The 21,359-nt window shown below is 39.6% G+C and overlaps 1 protein-coding gene across 1 annotated transcript in view; it reads right to left on the bottom strand.

The window, feature by feature from the left end:
- Window positions 1–21,359, bottom strand: part of LOC127640667 (Golgi apparatus protein 1-like) — a 63,420-nt gene that overhangs the window by 20,050 nt on the left and 22,011 nt on the right. The window contains exons 2-11 of the mRNA XM_052123357.1: window positions 16,092–16,121; window positions 15,707–15,793; window positions 15,285–15,500; window positions 8,953–9,156; window positions 8,804–8,875; window positions 8,483–8,669; window positions 6,464–6,675; window positions 5,108–5,229; window positions 2,994–3,095; window positions 2,414–2,567 (exon numbers count right to left, since the gene is read on the bottom strand). Coding sequence (XP_051979317.1) covers window positions 2,414–2,567; window positions 2,994–3,095; window positions 5,108–5,229; window positions 6,464–6,675; window positions 8,483–8,669; window positions 8,804–8,875; window positions 8,953–9,156; window positions 15,285–15,500; window positions 15,707–15,793; window positions 16,092–16,121 — 1,386 coding nt within the window. The remainder of the gene's footprint in view (window positions 1–2,413; window positions 2,568–2,993; window positions 3,096–5,107; window positions 5,230–6,463; window positions 6,676–8,482; window positions 8,670–8,803; window positions 8,876–8,952; window positions 9,157–15,284; window positions 15,501–15,706; window positions 15,794–16,091; window positions 16,122–21,359) is intronic.

Here is a 21,359-nt window from a genome sequence, read left to right as displayed (position 1 = left end):
TTAATCGTAGAAAACAGAGTCTGGGTCAGAAATTTACATACACTTTATTAGTATTTGGTAGCATTGCCTTTAAATAGTTTAACTTGGGTCAAATGTTTTGGGTAGCCAACTACAAGCTTCTCATAATAAGTTGCTCAGAACTGGTGTAACTGAGTCAAATTTGTAGACCTCCTTGCTCGCACACGCTTTTTCAGATCTGCCCACAAATTTTCTATTGGATTGAGGTCAGGGCTTTGTGATGGCCACTCCAATACCTTGACTTTGTTGTCCTTAAGCCATTTTGCCACAACTTTTGCGGTATGCTTGGGGTCATTGTCCATTTGGAAGACCCATTTGCGAATGGGCTTTAACGTCCTGACTGATGTCTTGAGATGTTGCTTCAATATATCCACATAATTTTCCTTCCTCATGATGTCATCTATTTTGTGAAGGGCACCAGTCCCTCATACATGATGCTGACACCCCCTGATTCATGATTGAGTTGATGAGTTCTTCGGCTTGCAAGCATCATAATTTTTCCTCCAAACATAATGATGGTCATTATAGCCAAACAGTTTAGTTTTTATTTCATCAGACTAGAGGACATTTTCCCAAAAGTAAGATCTTCGTCCCCATGTGCACTTGCAAACTGTATTCTGGCTTTTTTTTTATGGTGGTTTTGGAGCAGTGGCTTCTTCTTTGCTGAGCAGCTTTTCAGGTTATGTCAATATAGGACTCGTTTTACTGTGGATATAGATACTTGTCTAACGGTTTCCTCCAGCATCTTCACAAGATTTGCTGTTGTTCTGGGATTGAGTTGCACTTTTCACACCAAACTACGCTCATTTTATGAGACAGAATGAGTCTTCTTCCTGAGCGGTACGATGGCTGCATGGTCCCATGGTGTTTATACTTGCATACTATTGTTTGCACAGATGAACGTGGTACCTTCAGGCATTTGGAAATTGCTCTCAAGGTTTAGCCAGACTTGTGGAGGTTTACAATTTTTTTTTTTCTTAGGTCTTGGCTGATTTCTTTATATTTTCCCATGATGTCAAGCAAAGAGGCACATTACAGTTTGACTGTAAACTTTAACATACATCCACAGGTACACCTCCAGTTCACTACACCTCCTATCAGAAGCTAATTGGCTAACAGTCTAAAGGCTTGACATCATTTTCAAGCTGCATAAAGGCACAGTTAACTTGGTGTATGTAAATATCTGACCCACTGGAATTGTAATTTAGTAAATTAAAAGTGAAACAATCTGTCTGTAAACAATTGTTAGAAAATTAATTGTCTCATGTAGATGTCCTAATCAACAAGTTTCAATGACTTCAACCCAAATGTAAACTTCTGACTTCAACTGTATGAGAATGTTGATATGTAAATAAGCCTGTAAAATTAACCTCCAAGACCCACATGATTTGAGTAATTTCCCACAAATGACAAGACATGAATGAACATGATTTTCAGATTTAGAAAAATAAAAGGCTCTGATTTGTCCCTGCTAATTTGCTCATGGCATGTTTACTGTTAGGGTGAATTGCATGAAATCTGTCGATAAATATAAATATATATACTTTTTTTTTTTGCATAAGAAAATGAAGCATATTTTAAAACCCTTTTTGCATGACATTTTTTTTTTCATAACAACTGAGCACATCTTATTTGTATTTTTATAAAAAACAAAACCCAAATAAATATAAATTTTGCATTATGTAATGATAATGTGATTTAATTGTGTTATAGTAATGAGATTGGGGTGATGTCAAAATTATGTCTAAATACAATTTAAATAATATATTTATTTGCATTACAGTAATAAGAATTATATTTAATTGCATATATGGTGGGTGCTTAATTGTCAATGAAAATGTCATTGTGACGTACAAATACTTATATTTCAAAACGTATATATTATTTAAATTTAGTAATGAGTATGAGATTTAACTGCATTACGGTTATGAGATTTAGAGAGAACATGTGCTTAGTTATCATGAAACATGGCTTATACTTTGTGATCAACTGTCATGAAAAAAAAAAAAAAAACATGTCAACATAATCTATAAATACTTCACACTAAAAATAGACAATTTTCTTGCAAAATATATACATTTTTTATATGACCCAGCTTCACGGGCTTCGTGAGATTCACCTATTAAGCATTGGTCCAGAGGATACTTACTTCTTCCAAACTTACATCTGAACTTTCTGATGAACCCTATTGTTACATTGAGGAAGACTCGTATAAGCTATTGTTGAAGGTTTTAAAATAAATGTCATTTAATGCTCCTACAACATAATATTCAAATTAATGCACTATGTAAAAATGTATTATAGTTAATATTTTCAATCTTGGTTTAAAAAAAAATCACCACAGAGACAAAAGTTCTGAACCACAAAGACTTGTGTTGTAGCGTGTTGTTCGTACCCGTCGTCCTTGCATCTCAGTGCGGTAAGCGTGGCGGTACAGACAGGAGAAAATGGCGCCGGGAGGCATGAATTCACTCGTCTCATTCCAGCCGTGAGTGTGACAGATACGAGCGGCATCGTTCTGACACTTTTTGTACAGGATGGGGTCCAGTCTACAACCAGAATCAGGAGGTTATACATCACACGGGCTAAAATCTGAAGGTGACCATGGCACAAATATCTGATCTAACATGAAATTAGATCCAAAAACCAAAAAAAACAACATATGAACAAAATGGTCTCTCTCTTTTTGGAGCTTGACAATATGAGCTGTTGTTCTATGAAAAAGTGCCATGTACATTTTCTTTAAAAGTTTCTCCTTTTTGTGTTCCAAAGAAATAAAACAGCAACAGCATCATACTCGTCACGAACAACAACAATACACGATTCCTTTAAAGGTTGAATTGTAGTGTATCTGAAAGTTATATACAGTTTTGGTCATTAGTTAATGTTAAATAGTGGGGTATAAAACAAAGATATTGGATGTTTGATGAGCATTGCCAGTTGTAATAAAAAGAAAACAAATGTTTGTTACTCACTTCCAGTCTCTAGAGATGAAGTACTGCAACTCTAATAGTCTGTGTTCACAGTCTTCAACCATCTTATCAGTGTACAGGTGCTCCATTAGACAAGACAGGATCCTACACACACACAAATTCAACTTTTCAAGTTTAAATGTAAAAGTTTCTAAATCCAGAGTAGGACACGCTCGAAAAAATCTATACAAAATATATATATATATATATTTTATTTGCTCTAAAATGGCTAAAAAGGCGGTTTATTTTTGGTTAGTTTTTTTTCTCTCCAATAAAAGGAACAATCATTTGGATCAAACAACCAAGTAATGTTTAATTCAAGTATTTAAAAAAACTGTAAACATTTAGTCAAACATAAAATGCCTCACAGGGACTTCCATGAACACTTACGGGAAAACGATAAACAAACAAATTCATTCAAATTGATGGTTCACAAAGAACTGATTTGTGGAAATTAATCCATCTGTATTTTTGCAACTGTGTTTTAGATCAGTGATACGATTCAAACCTTTCAGTCTTCATGGTCAAATAACTTAAAGGGATAGTTCTCTTTATAGGGATACAATTCTCTTATAATTTACTCACCCTTATGCCATCTCAGATGTGTTTTGCTGAACACAAATGAAGATTTTTGGAACAATATCTCAGCTCTGTAGGTCCATACAGTGAAAGTAAATGGTTAAATCCATGTCTTTTAGAAGTGATATGATAGGTGTGAAATGGATCAATATTTAAGTCCTTTTTTATGAATCTTCAATTTTACTTTCACATTCTGAAAGAGAAAGTGGAGATTTATAGTGAAAAAGGACTTTTCTCCCCCACACCTAACATATCGCTTCTGAAGACATGGATTAAACAACTGAAGCTGTATGGATTACTTTCATGTGACAAAGTTTTGGACCCAGTTGACTTGCATTGTATGGACCCACAGAGCTGAAATATTCTACTAAAAATCTTCATTTGTGTTCTGCAGAAGAAATGTATACACACCTGGGATGGCATGAGGCCAGGGGAGTAAATGTTGAGACTTTTTTGGGTGAACAATCCCTTTCAATGATAACTGTAAAACTGGTCTGATCAGTGTGAAAACAAGGCTAGCATTGTTAAAATCAAAACAATGACTTAAAAAGATTGCCAGAGGAGGTAAAACAGGACTTGTTTTGAAGTGCACATATGGCCTGCTTCCAAATGTTAAAGATGCGAGTTGTGTGATGTTTAGTCATATCTGTTACATTGAGAGCCCCAAACCTCTGGAAACCATACAGAGCCTTAAAAAATGTAAATACAAAAAAGTTTATGAACTAGAATCTTAAAGGATTTTAAGATATTTGTTTAACACTTCTGGAGTTATAGGCACTCCAACTTTGGAAAAACAACACAAAAAGTGCTTTTCCATTTTTTTAATTCACAACACTGGCATGTGATGCAACAAAATGTGCTCAAGACAACTGACTTCAATAACAGACCTACCTATTCCTGTGTACACACAAAATTATGATGCTGCTTATTGACCTTAAGTTTTGTTGAAAAATGACTCTGTATAAATTAATCCATGGCATTTAATATTTTGGCTGTCATCATTTGTGGGTCATTGACAAATAAGGTTGTCTAAGGTGAAAAAAATGAGAAATATTTTCAAAATCTAGTTTAAAAACACATTTGTCAAGTTCTTAGAAATATAATGTGTCAAATTTGGTTGATTTGACACAGAATAATTATTTTAAACATTACACACTTTCTCTTCCAGGAAAGCAGACCAAAATATTAATGACATCTTGCACTCAGGGGCGTATATAATTTATTTCCCAATCAAATGCTCTCAGGATTGACAATGTCCCTCCCCCTTAACTATAAATACCACCTGTCATCACCTAGCAAATGTTGCAAATAATTATTGCTGTGATGTAGACTGAAGGCTATTTAAAAGAAGTGACTATTTTTCAGCTCTTTAATAAGGCTATTTTATTATATTTGCTTATTTGCTTCTCTTAAAAGGAGATTAAATCTTATTCCAGACACATCAAATAGCTACTAGCAGAATACATGCATCCATAACCAACAGATTGATACAAATACGGAATCTAATTTGGCACAGGCTCAAACACATTGGCACTCACATGGGGTCTCCGTTGCGAATGTGTTTGCATGCGGTCTGGATGACCGACTCGCAGGCCTCGTTGAGAGCTCGGTCGATGCGGTAGTCTGCCCCGGGGTCCGTTTCCTGTATCAGTGTCTGGAGCTGATGGATAAAGACGGATATGAAAGCTATAATCAGAGTCATTCAGACAGTCACTGCATTATTTTATATGAATAAAAAAGCTACTCGCATTCATGAAATGAATCAACCTCACATCCTGCTGGAAGGACTGAAATTCAGTGAATGACTACAACTGTGCTCATCTGTAAGATATAAGGGAAATTATCTAGCCAGTAGAGCTGGGTGATATAACCCAAATATACGATTTCTCACACATGTAAATGGTGATTTCTTTTATTAAATCAGTCGAAAAATTATTTCCAGCCAGTCGATTCAAAATGTTAAATGTAGACAGTAAATTACAGTTAAATGTGATTAAAATTAGTTTTCTCCAGATATTTTCACACAAAGAACTAAAGATCAACCGATATATCGGTTTTAAAGATTAATCGGCACCTATAGTTACTTTTGAAACTATTGGTTATCTTCAAAAATCATTGGCGATAGTTTCCAATAAGTATTTCAGTTGTTTTATGATAAAAAAAAATTATAAAATCAGATGATGTTGTGGTATTTGAAGCATTCTTTGGTTCTTCTTGCAAGACCATTTTTTGGTTTGACTGATTTTGTCCGCCAAAGTCATGTAAAAAACACATTAAAGGGATAGTTCACCCAACAATTTTTAATCACCATCCACTTGTATTTTAAAGACCTACTGAGCTTTATTATTTTCAATTTTTCTTCAAATGTGATCTGCAGAAGAAAAAGGTCATACACACCTGGGATATCATGAGGGTGAGTAAATGATGAGAGAATTTGTATTTTTGGTTGAACTATCCCTATAATATCAATGGGCTTTTCATGTTGGTCATTTTTATTTCAGTTACAGAATACCAAATATATTGTCAATTTTGGATATACAGTAAATAGCCCAGCACTAATAGCAAGTGGGGTGTGTTAATGTGTATCTAGGTAGTTGACATGTAATACTTTTAGCTAAAACTATTTTAAACAGCACTTTCTTAATTCTTTTTCATTGTTATGCATGCAACTTTTATAAACTCATTGAGATTATACATTCAAAATAACTAGAAGGCAAAAAGGTAAATAAATGGGAGAAAAAAAAAGAAAAAGAAAACGCTGACCAGGACCTAACATACAATTTCCCTTATACGTACTTTAACCTAAAGTCTCGATGTTAATAAAAAAAATATAAAGAAATTAAGTAAATTCAAGGACATTGAATTTTTTTGTCAACTACCCCAGTTAAACTCACAGCTTTCTGGCAGTGGCCCTCCAAGATGCCCTTGTCCCGGGACACCCTCATGAGACAGTGGAGGGTTCGACCTTTGTGGTGCAGGCCGGAGCAGTGTGTCTCAATCTCCCCTCTGCAATGCAGCACAATTTCTGGACTGAGAGAATAATCTTCCATCAGCATCCGCCTGTAGTCCAACATCTCTCCCTGACACTCACCACTCATTGTTTGACCTGTGACGGAAAGCATGAATACGGGTTGTAACGACTACTCGATAGATGACTTTAGTTGAAATTGTTCTTTACGAAGACAGGAGGAAAATCCCTCTGTTCACAAACTGTGACCTGGAAATTTTAGCTACATCATACAGTATACAGGTGAAACTCGAAAAATTAGAATATCGTGCAAAAGTTCATTAATTTCAGTAATTCAACTTAAAAGGTGAAACTAATATATTATATAGACTCATTACAAGCAAAGTAAGATATTTCAAGCCTTTATTTGATATAATTTTTATGATTATGGCTTACAGCTTATGAAAACCCCAAATTCAGAATCTCAGAAAATTAGAATATTACATGAAATCAATAAAAAAAAAGGATTTTAAATACAGAAATGTCGGCCCTCTGAAAAGTATAATCATGCATATGTACTCAGTACTTGGTTTGGGCCCCTTTTGCATTAATTACTGCCTCAATGCGGCGTGGCATGGATGCTATGGGTGTTATGGAAGACCAAGATGCTTCAATAGCGGCCTTCAGCTCTTCTGCATTGTTTGGTCTCATGTCTCATCTTTCTCTTGGCAATGCCCCATAGATTCTCTATGGGGTTCAGGTCAGGCGAGTTTGCTGGCCAATCAAGCACAGTAATACCATGGTCATTGAACCAGGTTTTGGTACTTTTGGCAGTGTGTGCAGGTGCCAAGTCCTGCTGGAAAATGAAGTCAGCATCTCCATAAAGCTTGTCTGCTGAAGGAAGCATGAAGTGCTCTAAAATGTCCCGGTAGATGGCTGCGTTGACTCTGGACTTAATAAAGCACAGTGGACCAACTCCAGCCGATGACATGGCTCCCCAAACCAACACAGACTGTGGAAACTTCACACTGGACTTCAAGCATCTTGGATTGTGTGCCTCTCCATTCTTCCTCCAGACTCTGGGACCTTGGTTTCCAAATGAGATGCAAAATTTGCTCTCATCAGAAAAGAGGACTTTGGACCACTGAGCAACAGACCAGTTCTTTTTTTCTTTAGCCCAGGTAAGACGCTTCTGACGTTGTTTGTTGTTCAGGAGCGGCTTGACAAGAGGAATACGACATTTGAAGCCTCAGTCCACTCCTTGTGAAGCTCCCCCACACATTTGAATGGCCTTTTCCTGACAATCCTCTCCAGGCTACGGTCATCCCTGCTGCTTGTGCACCTTTTTCTTCCACACTTTTCCCTTCCACTTAACGTGCTTTGATACGGCACTTTGAGAACATCCAACTTCTTTTGCAATTACCTTTTGAGGCTTTCCCTCCTTGTGGAGGGTGTCAATGATGGTTTTCTGCACAACTGTCAGGTCAGCAGTCTTACCCATGATTGTGAATTCAACTGAACCAGACTGAGAGACCATTTAAAGGCTCAGGAACCCTTTGCAGGTGTTTTGGATTAATTAGCTGATTAGAGTGTGACACTTTGAGCCTACAATACTGAACCTTTTCACAATATTCTAATTTTCTGAGATTCTGAATTTGGGGTTTTCATAAGCTGTAAGCCATAATCATAAAAATTATATCAAATAAAGGCTTGAAATATCTTACTTTGCTTGTAATGAGTCTATATAATATATTAGTTTCACCTTTTAAGTTGAATTACTGAAATTAATGAACTTTTGCACGATATTCTAATTTTTCGAGTTTCACCTGTATATTTGGAAACTCCATTCTGCAAAGCATGTTTCAAGCTAACACTGCAGACATCTATGGCATGAGTTCTTTAAAGTGTTCACACACAGTCAAAACTCTTGCAAAGTTAAGAACCATCCTGAAACTAAGTGTCTTACCTCGGTGTACGGCTGACTCGAGACACAGCAGCAGGTATGATAGTTTGGCCTCCCGTGCTCGTGGCATCGCCGTATCCATGTTGCAGCGGTATTTGCGCAGGTCTGGTTTACAGGCTTTAGCCAGCGAGTAGCTGACCTTGTAGTCCTGAGCAATGAGCTTTTGACGAGTGGAAAGAGCATCCTTACACTGCAGATGACAGATAGGAATATATTTTCATAAAAAAGGCCTTTATGAGTGGAAACTATTGTACTCTTCTGCAGTACACATTTAGCATAAACTCTTTCATGCAACAAAGAATGCTCAAATGAATAAAAACCTACTTTGTCCGACATGCTCTCCTCAAACTTGTGGTTGAAAAGACATTTGTAGACTTTGCCTTCTCCTGCTGGAGTCTAAAACACAAACAAATCAAATGATTAGCATCCAAGATTGAACATGTTTGTTGGAGTCTTGCAGGATGGCGTCTTACATTTTCACAGAAGCGTTCGCGGTCATCCCGACAGACGAAATACAGGTGGCGATCCAAGTGGAAATCGTCAGAGGAGAGCTCAGCCACACGCATGATGGCCTTCTTACAGTCCTCTTTAATAGTGTATTGACCCGGCTGCTCCTCGGCTTCAGTCACAAGCCCTTTCTCCAAACACGCAATCACTTCGCCCTGAGAGTGGACATCCTGAAGGACAAAGAGAACGAGTATGAAATGCTTTGTATACATTTTAATATGAGCCAGCCTGAGAGGGTTTCTTCCCCATCTACTTGAAGATCTTGGAAAGTATTTAAAACTGTCGCTTTGACTTGCTCACTGGGGCGTTTGTAAAGCTCCTTTGGCACCACGCATTGTAAACCGTGCTTTATAAATACATTTAATTCAATTGAACTGAATTTGGCTTTGGATCCCTTGACTGCTCCAATAAAAACAAGCAATTTATTTTGGCTTCAGTACGATACCAGCCCTGGTACCTCGGTATCGATACTTAGGCAACAAATAAAAAAGCCTCATATTTTTTTATGAAATTACACAGAAATTGACTTCATTAAAAGACACTGCATACAATCTAATAGCTACAAATTCTGCATTTTCCCCATTAAATTTTTCTAAATTGCATGTTAAATTATTTATTTCTATGTTATGATTAAATGTTGTTTAATCATATACATACAGCTTTAATCAAATAAAAAATAAATATATATTTTGTATCACAAAATTGCAATTTTTGGTAAAATAACACTGAAGCACTGTTGTGCAGCATTTTAATGAAAAAAAAAATCTGATTACTTCAGGCACAAGGCTGCCATGTCAATCACAACATGCTGATATTCAGTACACCTTTGTGATATTGCTTACAGATTATTATAATAATAATACCATTTAATATTATACTACTGTTATTATGAGTAGTATTGCAACTTTTTTAACATTACCTTTTTTTATCCAGTAGTTATATTTTTGTCTTCAATTTCACGCATCCAGATGAATAGAGCATTTATTTTACAGGGGACTTTTATTTTGACAGCCCTTTTGACAGGTTCTGGTTAAATCAAGTTTCCCATTAATGCTGGAATACTCCTGTCATGACATACAAGCTGAAATCTCTGAGCTGCACCGGTGAGGGAGATTTAAGTGTTCACAGTAGTTTATACACTAAACACACTGCATAAAAATCATGCACCAGCTGTGTGTGTGTTGCGTTTGTGTATGCTTGCATGCCTGCATGTGTGTGAAGTAGATGATAAAGCAGAGCAGCACCTCTTGTTCATTCGGTAGAATGCAGCGAATGTGACTATATATTATTAAATTAAATGAGATCCTTCTGCTATTTAATGATAACACTTGGCCATATCAATATTTTTTTGACATTTTATTTTCAAATTGTCATTGATTTCATCTCAAAACTTTCACGTCATAACATTTTGCCAATGGCAACATACTGTAATATGAAACTGAAATAGCAACAAGATATCGTAGTTTAAATTTTTTGGGTATCGCAGTATTTCATTAGTACCAGTATATCGTGCAACCCTATTAAGGGATGCACAATTTTTTTTGGCCAGTACCGATTTGAACAACGAGCTATATGCCATTACCAATATTTTGCATTTGCTTTATTTTGTCAACAGATCACTGTTTTGCTCATGAATTACACTTCAAAAATGCACAAAAAAGGAGGTACAAATGCTTTTTTTTCCCCTAACAATAAATAATTCCCATTGAAGATGGATTAGACCAGTTTTTATTTTTTATATATATGATTAATTTTACTAATTTGTTGCCATATCATGTAACTGCTTCAATCAAAAAGTTAAATCGATTGACAGCCCTAGTTTCTACCCATTTGTGAAATATAAAATACAGCACTATGTGAAAAAAATATCAAAAGCAAAAGACATACAGAATCTGATTTGCAATTGTAACCCGCACACACACACACACAAGATGAGACAGTCACAATGCCGGAGGAAACTGCTTTTATTAATAGCAGTGCAGGCAAAAGTACAAACAGGGTAAATCCAGAGAAGAGTTGTCGAGGGAAGCGTAAGGGTCAAAAGCCGGGGAATCAAAGTGGAGTAAAAGGGCAAATCCGGGAGAGAGTGGTCAACGAGAGTGTGGGGGTCGAAGCCGGGAAACAGGATCAGAGTAACTAGACGGGACTAGTGGGGAGCAAAAGACAGGGGAACAAGGGGAGCTGGCAAGCTAAGAGGAGGACAAGAGGAGTTCAAAACTAGACGAGACTAGCGGGGGGCAAAGACACGGGAAACGAAATACAATAACCAACCCGAGTGAGACGAAAGGGTTGTGATATATATAGGGGCGAGTGCAGGTGTAACCAATGATAGGTGATGAGAGGAGTACAGGTGAAACTAATGATCTAGTGATTGGGACGAGTGCGGGTGAAACTAATACTGGTGATAGGAGAGCGGGCATGCGAGCCCGAGGAGGGAGACCTGCTAACGAGCATGAGAGCTCGTAGGAGCAAAACGAGCGTGCGAGCTCGAGGGAGCAAAGCGAGCGTGCGTGCTCGAGGGAGCAAAGCGAGCGTGGAAGGTCGAGGGGGCGGAGCGAGCGTGGAAGGTCGAGGGGGCAGAGCGAGGGAGCGGGGTTCGTGACAGTACTCCCCCCTTTAAAACGGACGGCTCCTGACGGCTACGCTCGGTTGCGAGGAGCGCGACCTCTGGGAAGTGGTGCTGGACGATCCCAACAAACAAAAAACCCTGAACAGACAACCCACAAAACACAAACAAAATTGAGGGCAGTCCAAGGGGCACAGAGGGAAATGAGACAGTCCATGGGGTCAATGGCCAGTTTCAAGGCAAGGTCAGGGGGAACATAGTGGACAGGCGGGTGGTTGGGAGATCTAGGGGGCAGCCATAGGGCAAAGACTGGGTCAGGGGGTCTGGAAGGCGACTGGAGGACAGGGACTGGGTCCGGGGGTCTGGAAGGTGACCACCGGACAGGAATAGGGTCCGGAGGCCAGGGAAGAGGCCACAGGACAGGAAGGGGGTCAGGAAGTCCGGGCTGAGCCGTGAAAGGCGGTGCCGTCAGAGGCGGCACTGTAGGCGGCTCTGGAGGTGGGGTTCTGGAAGGCTCTGGAGGTGGAGCCGAAGGAGGCTTTAGGGGCGAAGGCCTGGAAGGCTCTGGAGGTGGAGATGAAGGAGGCTTTAGGAGCAAAGGCCTGGAAGGCTCTGGGAGGCCTGGGAGGAGGAGCCTTGAAAGACTCGGGAGGAGAAGCCCTGAGAGGCTTGGAAGGAGGGGGAGCCCTGAAAGACTCGAGAGGAGAAGCCCTGGGAGGCTTGAGAGGCGGAGCTCTGGGGGGCTTGGGAGGTAGAGCTCTGGGAGGCTCGAGAAACGGAGCCCTGGGAGGCTTGAGAGGAGGAGCCCTGGGAGGCTCGAGAGGAGGAGCCCTGGGAGGCTCGAAAGGAGGAGCCCTGGGAGGCTTGGGAGGAGGAGCCTTGGGAGGCTCGTGAGGCGGAGGCCGCGAGGGCTCTGAGGGGCGAGCAGAGGCTGGCAGAGCCGTGGAAGACTCTGAGGGCGGAGCAGAGGTCGGCAGAGTCGTGGAAGACTCTGGGGGCGGAGCAGAGCCCGGCAGAGTCGTGGAAGACTCTGAGGGAACCTCTGCGGTCTTGAGCACAAGACGAGACTGGGGAGAAGGGGCCCTCTTCCTTCTCGGACGTCTTCGGCCAACAGGGGATGTGGCCATGGGGACGGTCGAGGCTACAGGCGCTGGCTCGCTGACCGTGGCGGGCATGGGCGCTGGCTCGTTGGCCGTGGCGGGCATGGGCGCTGGCTCGTTGGCCGTGGCAGGCCTCGGGAATGGGGCCGTGACGGGCCTCGGGAATGGGGCCGTGGTAGGCTTCGAGACGGGGGCCGTGGTGTGGAACTCTGGTTCAGTTTCTGCCTCCCCCACAGTAAACGAGGAACCAGCGTACAGTAGGGCGAGGTCAATAAACTGAGCCAGGTTGAGAGAGCAGCGACCAGGCATGAATGATGAGGCTGGCTTATTCAGTCCATATTGAAAAATGTCTTTCAGAGCCACCTCATCAAAATTCACCTGGTTAGCCAGGGCACAAAAATCCACAACATAAGCCTCCAAGGGTTGACTCCCCTGACGCAAAACCAAGAGTTGGGCCGCTGGGTCCATAATGTTAAGGGCACGGCTATTCGTTCTATAACCGCTGCCCTGCATAACCAACTCTTGGTAAGCGCCCGAAGAGCCGTCAAACCTCTCAGGGGGTTGAAGGCTCACGGCGCTCAGAAATGCGTTGGGAGCATAAACGGGCTCAGGGACAGACACAGGTAGAACAGGGTGACAAAAATCAAAAATCGCACATACCTGCTGTCCCTGGGCTGTGAGCGTGCGATCATGACTCCCAACGGTAGATCCTGTCGCAGAGTGCGCTGAAAACATCCGCTCTAGTGAGCTGCGTAAATCCTCAGCGCGGGGCATTGTGACTGTCTTCTGTAAGGGTTGGTTATTTTGTAACCCGCACACACACACACAAGATGAGACAGTCACAATGTCGGAGGAAACTGCTTTTATTAATAGCAGTGCAGGCAAAAGTACAAACAGGGTAAATCCAGAGAAGAGTTGTCGAGGGAAGCGTAGGGTCAAAAGCCGGGGAATCAAAGTGGAGTAAAGGGGCAAATCCGGGAGAGAGTGGTCAATGAGAGTGTGGGGGTCGAAGCCGGGAAACAGGATCAGAGTAACTAGACGGGACTAGTGGGGAGCAAAAGACAGGGGAACAAGGGGAGCTGGCAAGCTAAGAGGAGGACAAGAGGAGTTCAAAACTAGACGAGACTAGCGGGGGGCAAAGACACGGGAAACGAAATACAATAACCAACCCGAGTGAGACGAAAGGGTTGTGATATATATAGGGGCGAGTGCAGGTGTAACCAATGATAGGTGATGAGAGGAGTACAGGTGAAACTAATGATCTAGTGATTGGGACGAGTGCGGGTGAAACTAATACTGGTGATAGGAGAGCGGGCATGCGAGCCCGAGGAGGGAGACCTGCTAACGAGCATGAGAGCTCGTAGGAGCAAAACGAGCGTGCGAGCTCGAGGGAGCAAAACGAGCGTGCGAGCTCGAGGGAGCAAAACGAGCGTGCGAGCTCGAGGGGGCGGAACGAGCGTGCGAGCTCGAGGGGGCGGAACGAGGGAGCGGGGTTCGTGACAGCAATAATTGAAAGTTTTTTTTTTCTTCTTTTGAACACAGATTTTGTCTTGTCATATCCTCTCACTTCATCTTTTGGATGTCTCAATGTCAATTTAGGAATCCCTCTATTTTGTGCTCACTATTAAGGAATCTTTAGCTTTTTAATGCCCTACATGGTTTAAATTAATGCATAGAATTTAAATGAATAAAACGTTCAACAGAATACAAAATTAACTTTGACCACCACCCAATTTTACAATCCACTTTTTTCATATTCCAATAAAGAGTGGGAAAATGTATATACAGTTATATGCATGTATAGTAAAATGTTAAACGCTGGATATAACTCTAATAAAATTACTGTCACAGAAGAGAGAAACTGTTCACATGCGCATTCTGTAAAAGTGCTCAACAAACAGCGAATCAGACACATGCATCGACAGCTTTTCTTTCGTTTGTTCTTCAAAATATAGACCTATAAGAGTTTCTTCAATCCCACTACTACAGAATCGTCCAGAATTAAAGGAAACCGAATTAAGTTTCATATTAAATCAATGTTGGACGCAGTTTGTCACGTGTTTTAGTGCCTCAAAACCAAAAAGCTGAGAACGTTCTGAAATATAGGCTGTATTTGCATTTGCATCAGTTTCACAAACAATTTTCAATGGTAATAATTACAGATAAGAATGGAAAATAAATACAAAGAAATGGATCTGAAAAGGAAACCTTTCACAGGAGAGCCCTTACATCAGCTATTTCTACATAACATGGATGGTAAAATTGAAAGAATCGGCCGGAGGATAGACCAAGAGCAATGACAATCAACGCATATCTTCTGTCATATGTTCCGTTAAAAACAGGAGAATGTAAATGAAACAGAAACTTTTAAAGATTGCTCATCAAGAATTGGACAATTAAACACTGCTCAGATTAACAAGCAATATCGACATAAGCTTAATGGAATGTTCCGGGTACAATGCAAGTTAAGCTCAATCGACAGCATTTGTGGCACAATGTTGATTAGAACAAAAATTCATTTTGATAAGAGGCATATGCACTTGCACTCAAAGGAATCATTTCATCCTAGTTTAAAAGGTTGTAATTTCTCTGACCCTACACTAACAGCACCCACAGTGCACCTGGGTTTTACCTTCTCGCCTGTGTTGACGCTTCCACAGTGTAGTTTGTTGATATCGTCTTTGCACTTGTCCATGAAGCCACAGATAAGGCGGTAATCGCTGAAGATGATGCTGGTCATCTTTGTGATGTACTGGTTACACTGGTACTCTGAGATGTTAGTGCGGTGTTCAACCAAACATGATACCAGGTAACCTTTCCCACGCTCCTCTGCAGCACACTCCATAATCTGAGAAAAACAATAAAAAATTGTTTTATCATGACTTTGTGGTGAAGTTTGAGACTTTAAAAGGTGAAGTGTGTCGATTTTGAGCTCCTACGGTCACAAAACTGAAGAAAGAAAAAAAAGAAAAAATGCTTGTTTGTTTTCCGTTTCACTAAATGTTGCAGAAAGCCAAACATAATTCTGAGAGATCTGTGCATATTTCTACTCACCCCACTGATGGTACTCTTGCACACTTCAACAGCGACAGACTCAAACTTTGGATCTGTTGTCATATTTAGCTTGTAGTTCCACAGAAGCTAAAAATGTAAGACATTTTATTAGACAGGAATGAACATTTATATGTAATGATTTCAATTGAGCAGACAATGTAAATCATAAACTGCCCAATTTCTTTTGTCAGTAAGATTTTGCAGTAATGAGAAATTAACTAGAACATTTCAAATTATGTTTCAATGTTAGTTTCATGAGTCACGCTTTGGCTAGAAATACCATGATGACCTCCAAATTAGCTGTAGCTGTGGATCGAGTTTATGATCCTTCAGATAAACATAAGTCCATCAACAAAAACAGAAGCAATAAGACAAAAGCACTCACATGATTGCAGTCTGCGCCAATTTCTAACTCCTAAAGGAGAGATTAGAAAAATAATGTTATATTACAAGAGTCTTGTAGTTGTTTAACATTACAGATCTCCAACTCTAGGAAATGTTTTTGTTGTATTATGTATTGTGCATGTAACTGTATTATATGAGTCTTGCTGTTTTCTGGAGATGTTTGTTGCCAGTCTCACTAGGTCTGGGTGATATAACAAAAACTCTCAATATACTGTATTTGCAATGATTTGTAAAAGCGTATGATGGATTTTTTTTTTACGTTTCCTAAAGAGTGCCTCAAAGTATTTTTCCTGATCCTTCCCAGTCTCACAACTGTAAGTCTGAGATGTATTAAAGGGGTCATGACAAGAGGAATTAATTTTCCCTAGATCTTTTAACATATACTATAAAAACATACTGTAAGTTTCAGAACTCAAAACTTCCTCACTGCAAAAAGAGCATTTGCTAAAATTAAGCTGCTGAAACAACTCGTTCTCTATTTCCTCCACACTGTGGTAGACATTTGCATCAGACTGCATTCACAACACATCAATGCCTACTTTGCCGCCCACAGTTCGGTAAGCATTTGCCCCGTGGTTCGTCTCTAGTTTAATAACGCATCTGCACCTGTATCGCTCTGTAGACACATTCTGCCTGTTCCTACGTGGGTCAACATTCTACAGAGAGAAGCTGTCCTATTAACTGTATGTTAAATCAGTTTATGGCATCACAGTTCTGCACGCATTAGTGTTAAGTTGAAAATGGCAAGCTGAGAAAACAAGCCTCCCGTCATTCAAGTCTTCTGTCTGGGAACTTTTTCCTTTTGCAGTCAATCCCAACAGCATTGGTCATAAAAACCTTTAAAAACAGGCTCTGTTTGCAGACATTGCTCAACACAAGTGGCGTATACTGGCAATACATCGATATTTGATTAGCTATTTACACTGACATCACCAGAGGATAGATAGCACGGCGCACGCAGAGCCGCAGATGAGCCTGAAAATGCACACTCCCTTCCGTCTTTAAGGAACTCAGTGCTAGGTTGGACAGACATAACACTAACCAAAGCACTTGGGAGTGTTTATTGCCAAAGTTATGTTGCCCTCCTCCATTAATGTGGGATTTACATATATGATTAAAACCCACGTGTTGCGTTACGATAAACCTTCAAGCATCCATACTAACCGCAAGGTTCCTTCAATAGTGATGTTCAGCTTCTGAATGTTTAATATATTTTGAGTATGAAATGCACTTTGTTGATGCATGTAGCATAAATGCAAGTTAAATGTTGAGTTAGTAATTAGAGATTTTTTTTTGGTTAAGGGCACTAATGAAAATTAACCAGTTTTATGTAGTAATACTGTAGTAGCCATATAGTAACCATGGTTTTACTATAGTAACATTGTAGTAGCCATGATTGAAGTAACAATGACTGCGGTTACAATTGATTTCTTGGCAGAAAAACAAAGTTGATACAATAACCATTGTTATACAATGGTAACACTGTAGTTTCCATATAAGTAACCAGAAATTTACTACAGTATTGTAACCATGACCGTTACCATGTTAAATTTGCGGTTACTATGATTTTACTACAAACACAATGTTTAAACTATGGAGTTAAAATCATGGTGATTTGTAGAGAGGGCAAATATCTATAAGTGTGTTACCAAATAGAATATTTTTACTTTGGATTTGCCAGTAAAAAAAAAAAGTTGAACATAAATACTGAACCAAAACAGTGAATAACTGAAACAAAATGAACTGAGAAATTTGAACCGTTACACCTCTAACGCCTACTTTACCGTAACACTTCTGTAGCCCGCCCAGCAGCAGTGAGCATTGAGATGGCAATGAGAGAGACAATCACAACAGTGTGGGTTTACGGTCAAGTCTTAAAAGGACAACAGCGGCAAAACCAAGTGTTTCTGACAGAGGGTCAAAATGAATGTTAAAAAATTTTGTTTTACAAATATTTGACTTTTTTGTGCAAAACAACTTTACTAAAATGACAAGTGAACCTTAAGAAGCATTACAATAATAGAAAATGTAAATCATGATCCCTAGTGTCTCTGAGATAAACATCACTTCCATTTAAATGATCGGACACAAAGTCTGATTTGTTTACATCATAGCTCAGAAAGTCTCTGCATTTTAAATGCTTTATAATTATAATAATTCCCTGCATTTATATAGCACTTTTCTAGGCACTCAAAGCACTTTACATAGTATAGGGGGAATCTCCTCAACCACCACCAGTGTGCAGCATCCACCTGGATGATGCGACGGCAGCCATAGTGCGCCAGAACGCCCACCACACACCACACACACCAGCTATTGGTGGAGAGGAGAGAGTAGAGTTATGTAGCCAATTCAGGGATGGAGATTAATACGATGCCATGGTAGATAGCGGCCAATGGGGGGTATTTGGCCAGGACACAGGGGTTACACCCCTACTCTTTACGAAAAGTGTCCTGGGATTTTTAATGACCACAGAGAGTCAAGACCTCGGTTTAACATCTCATACGAAGGATGGTGCCTTTTTAAAGTATAGTGTCCCAGTCACTATACTGGGGCATTAGGACCCACACAGACCGTAGGGTGAGCACCCCCTGCTGGCCTCCCTAATACCACTTCCAGCAGCAACCTTGGTTTTCCCCCAGGAGGTCTCCCATCCAGGTACTGGCCAGGCTCAACCCTGCTTAGCTTTAGTGGGCAACCAGGAAAGAGATGCAGGGTGATATGGCTGCCGAAAATTTTAAAGTAGTAAAATAGGTCAAATATATACAACTATATGTACGGAATTATTGCAGTTTACGTCATGTATCGTTATACTAGTTAATACATATCAAAATTATTACAGTTCATTCTTTCTCATGCTTTTTTTGTGAAAAACAGTGTTGGAATCATGCAATGACAATTTCAAACTAGATTTTAACTGTTTTTAACTTTTTGATGGTTTCTCTTAATAAAATATATATATATATATATATATATATATATATATATATATATATATATATATATTAGAGATGCACCGATTGCAATTTTCTTGGCCAATTCCGATTTTTTGCAAGTGTGACCTGCCGATACAGATTTTTTCCGATTTTCTTTCTAAGAACTATTATTGACCGCATATACAAATAAAATCTACCTTCAATGCAACATTTTATTTTCATAATAAAATAAATGATTAAAAACATTACAATTTCCCCCAAACTGCACTAAGTAACAGGATCTTCTCTCACTTAAACAACTCTCAAAATAAAGTGCTCTCTGACTGGAAAGAGGTAGAAATAACAATTAAATGCAAATGAGTTGCTTTATATAACAGATATCATTTTCCACTATTTTTATAAATGGACCTTTTTCTCTTTATTACTCGTCTAACAAAACAATTCCAAAGATCTGAAAAACTGAAGTGTCCCAATACGCTCAGTTGTAAAACTGATTGCTGATTCCAGCACCCCACTTCCCCTCTCCCGGATTTGTGTACCCAAATGTTGACAGATAACAGGCTGCGTGTGTGACATGACACGAGATTAAACAACTCTGGCAACGTGACGTCAGAAAATAACCACCTACTCTGTATCGAGGAAATTTATGAGATTTCTGATCCCGCTGTCCTCAACTATTTCTCCATAGTTGAGGACAGCGGGATCAGAAATCTCATAAATTTCAAAAATCAGCTGGTCATCCAGGGCCATGAATTCCATAATTTTCCTCGTAATTGCTTTGGTCTTTTCGCTGCTCATACCAAGGAAAGATAGGAGAGGTTGCTGACTTGTGGCTGGCTCTGAGCTCTGGCAAGCTTTAGCTGCTTTCCCTTTTTAGCTTCTTTTTTAAAATGGGCATTTTCAGCTGGGTGATGGTGTTTTAAATGTCTAATTAGGTTTGTTGTTCCGAAGGTTATTGTGGTGGTTCCCCCATGGTTTACTTTGGCCTTACAATTATTACACATTTCGAACTTTATGTATTCTTCACAGTGATAATCCACGCCAATGACATGTTTACATGTGGCTGTGGTGTTCTTGTCTGCGCCGCTGGCAAAAAAACAGACCGGCTTGGAATCGGAAAGACAAGAGGCTGACCAACCGGTCACCGGTCCGGCCGAGCATGTGGAAAATCGAAAACTCCGGTCACTGGCCGGTCAATCGGTGCATCTCTAATATATCTATCTATCTATCTATCTATACACACACACACATTTTGAGCAAAGACAAATATATTGTAAAAAGGTTTAGAAATATAGATAGCCTTTTTGTTTTTTTTTTGGCTATATTGCTGAGTCCTAAGTATCACTAATGTCCTGCCATGCAGCTCTTTTAAAATGGACATTTAGGCTTTCAAATGAATGTGTGTTCATTTGAGGCTGCTAGGAGAAAAAGGTCCTTCCTGTAGCTCACACATTCTGAAATATAACACGCACGCACGAGAGCATGTGACCATCTGTTTAAGTGGATCAATGGCTAGTCAATACGTATGATGTTAAAAAAGTAACCCACAATCAACACTGATTTTGATAAGCGGTTTTCAATTCTAAACAAATATTTGCCAGTAGTCTTAACCAAATACTACACAAAACAAAAATCAATAGTGTTCTTAACTTCTTATTCAATTAAATACCAATTAATACAAACAACTCTTGTGAATGTAACTTTGTAATTAACAGATTTAGTCTCACAAACCTCTTAATACATGTTATATGATTTTGTCCATAGAAGGTAAAGAACAAAAGCACATTCGTTGTTCATTTTGATTTGGACATGAAATTAAAACTATGACTTCCGATTCAAAAATGACTGGCCCATTAACTTCAATTCAGACAGCAAGCTCACAATTCTAGTCGGCAGTTCAACATTATCTGGTCTGCATATTATGTTGTCGTTTCACTCTGATAGGAAGTTTTCCACAAACTACTGGAGACACGAACAATGTGCAGAGTAAATATTAGTGCGTCAAATATCAAGGCACACCATCTGTCAACAGACACACTAAAATAATACCAAAACACTGGTAATATTGTTGGGAAATGTTGATCAATTGAACAAATAGGTTTTATCTTGTGTTGTTAATTAGGCTTTTATTGTAGTACTTTTCACTTTCATGATACTTTCTTCCTCCTGGCCATCTTCTATATGGAGATAACAGAAAGGTTATGGAAAGGTTATGACTGTCATTGATTTGACAATGAGTTGAGTGATTATTATAGAGGCCCTTTCACTAAGATCTTTGAATCATTTGAAAGAATACATCTTCAAAAGAATGT

Source organism: Xyrauchen texanus, chromosome 49 (assembly GCF_025860055.1).
Source record: "Xyrauchen texanus isolate HMW12.3.18 chromosome 49, RBS_HiC_50CHRs, whole genome shotgun sequence".
NCBI classification, from domain to species: domain Eukaryota; kingdom Metazoa; phylum Chordata; class Actinopteri; order Cypriniformes; family Catostomidae; genus Xyrauchen; species Xyrauchen texanus.
This window is presented reverse-complemented; position numbering and strand designations above follow the sequence as displayed.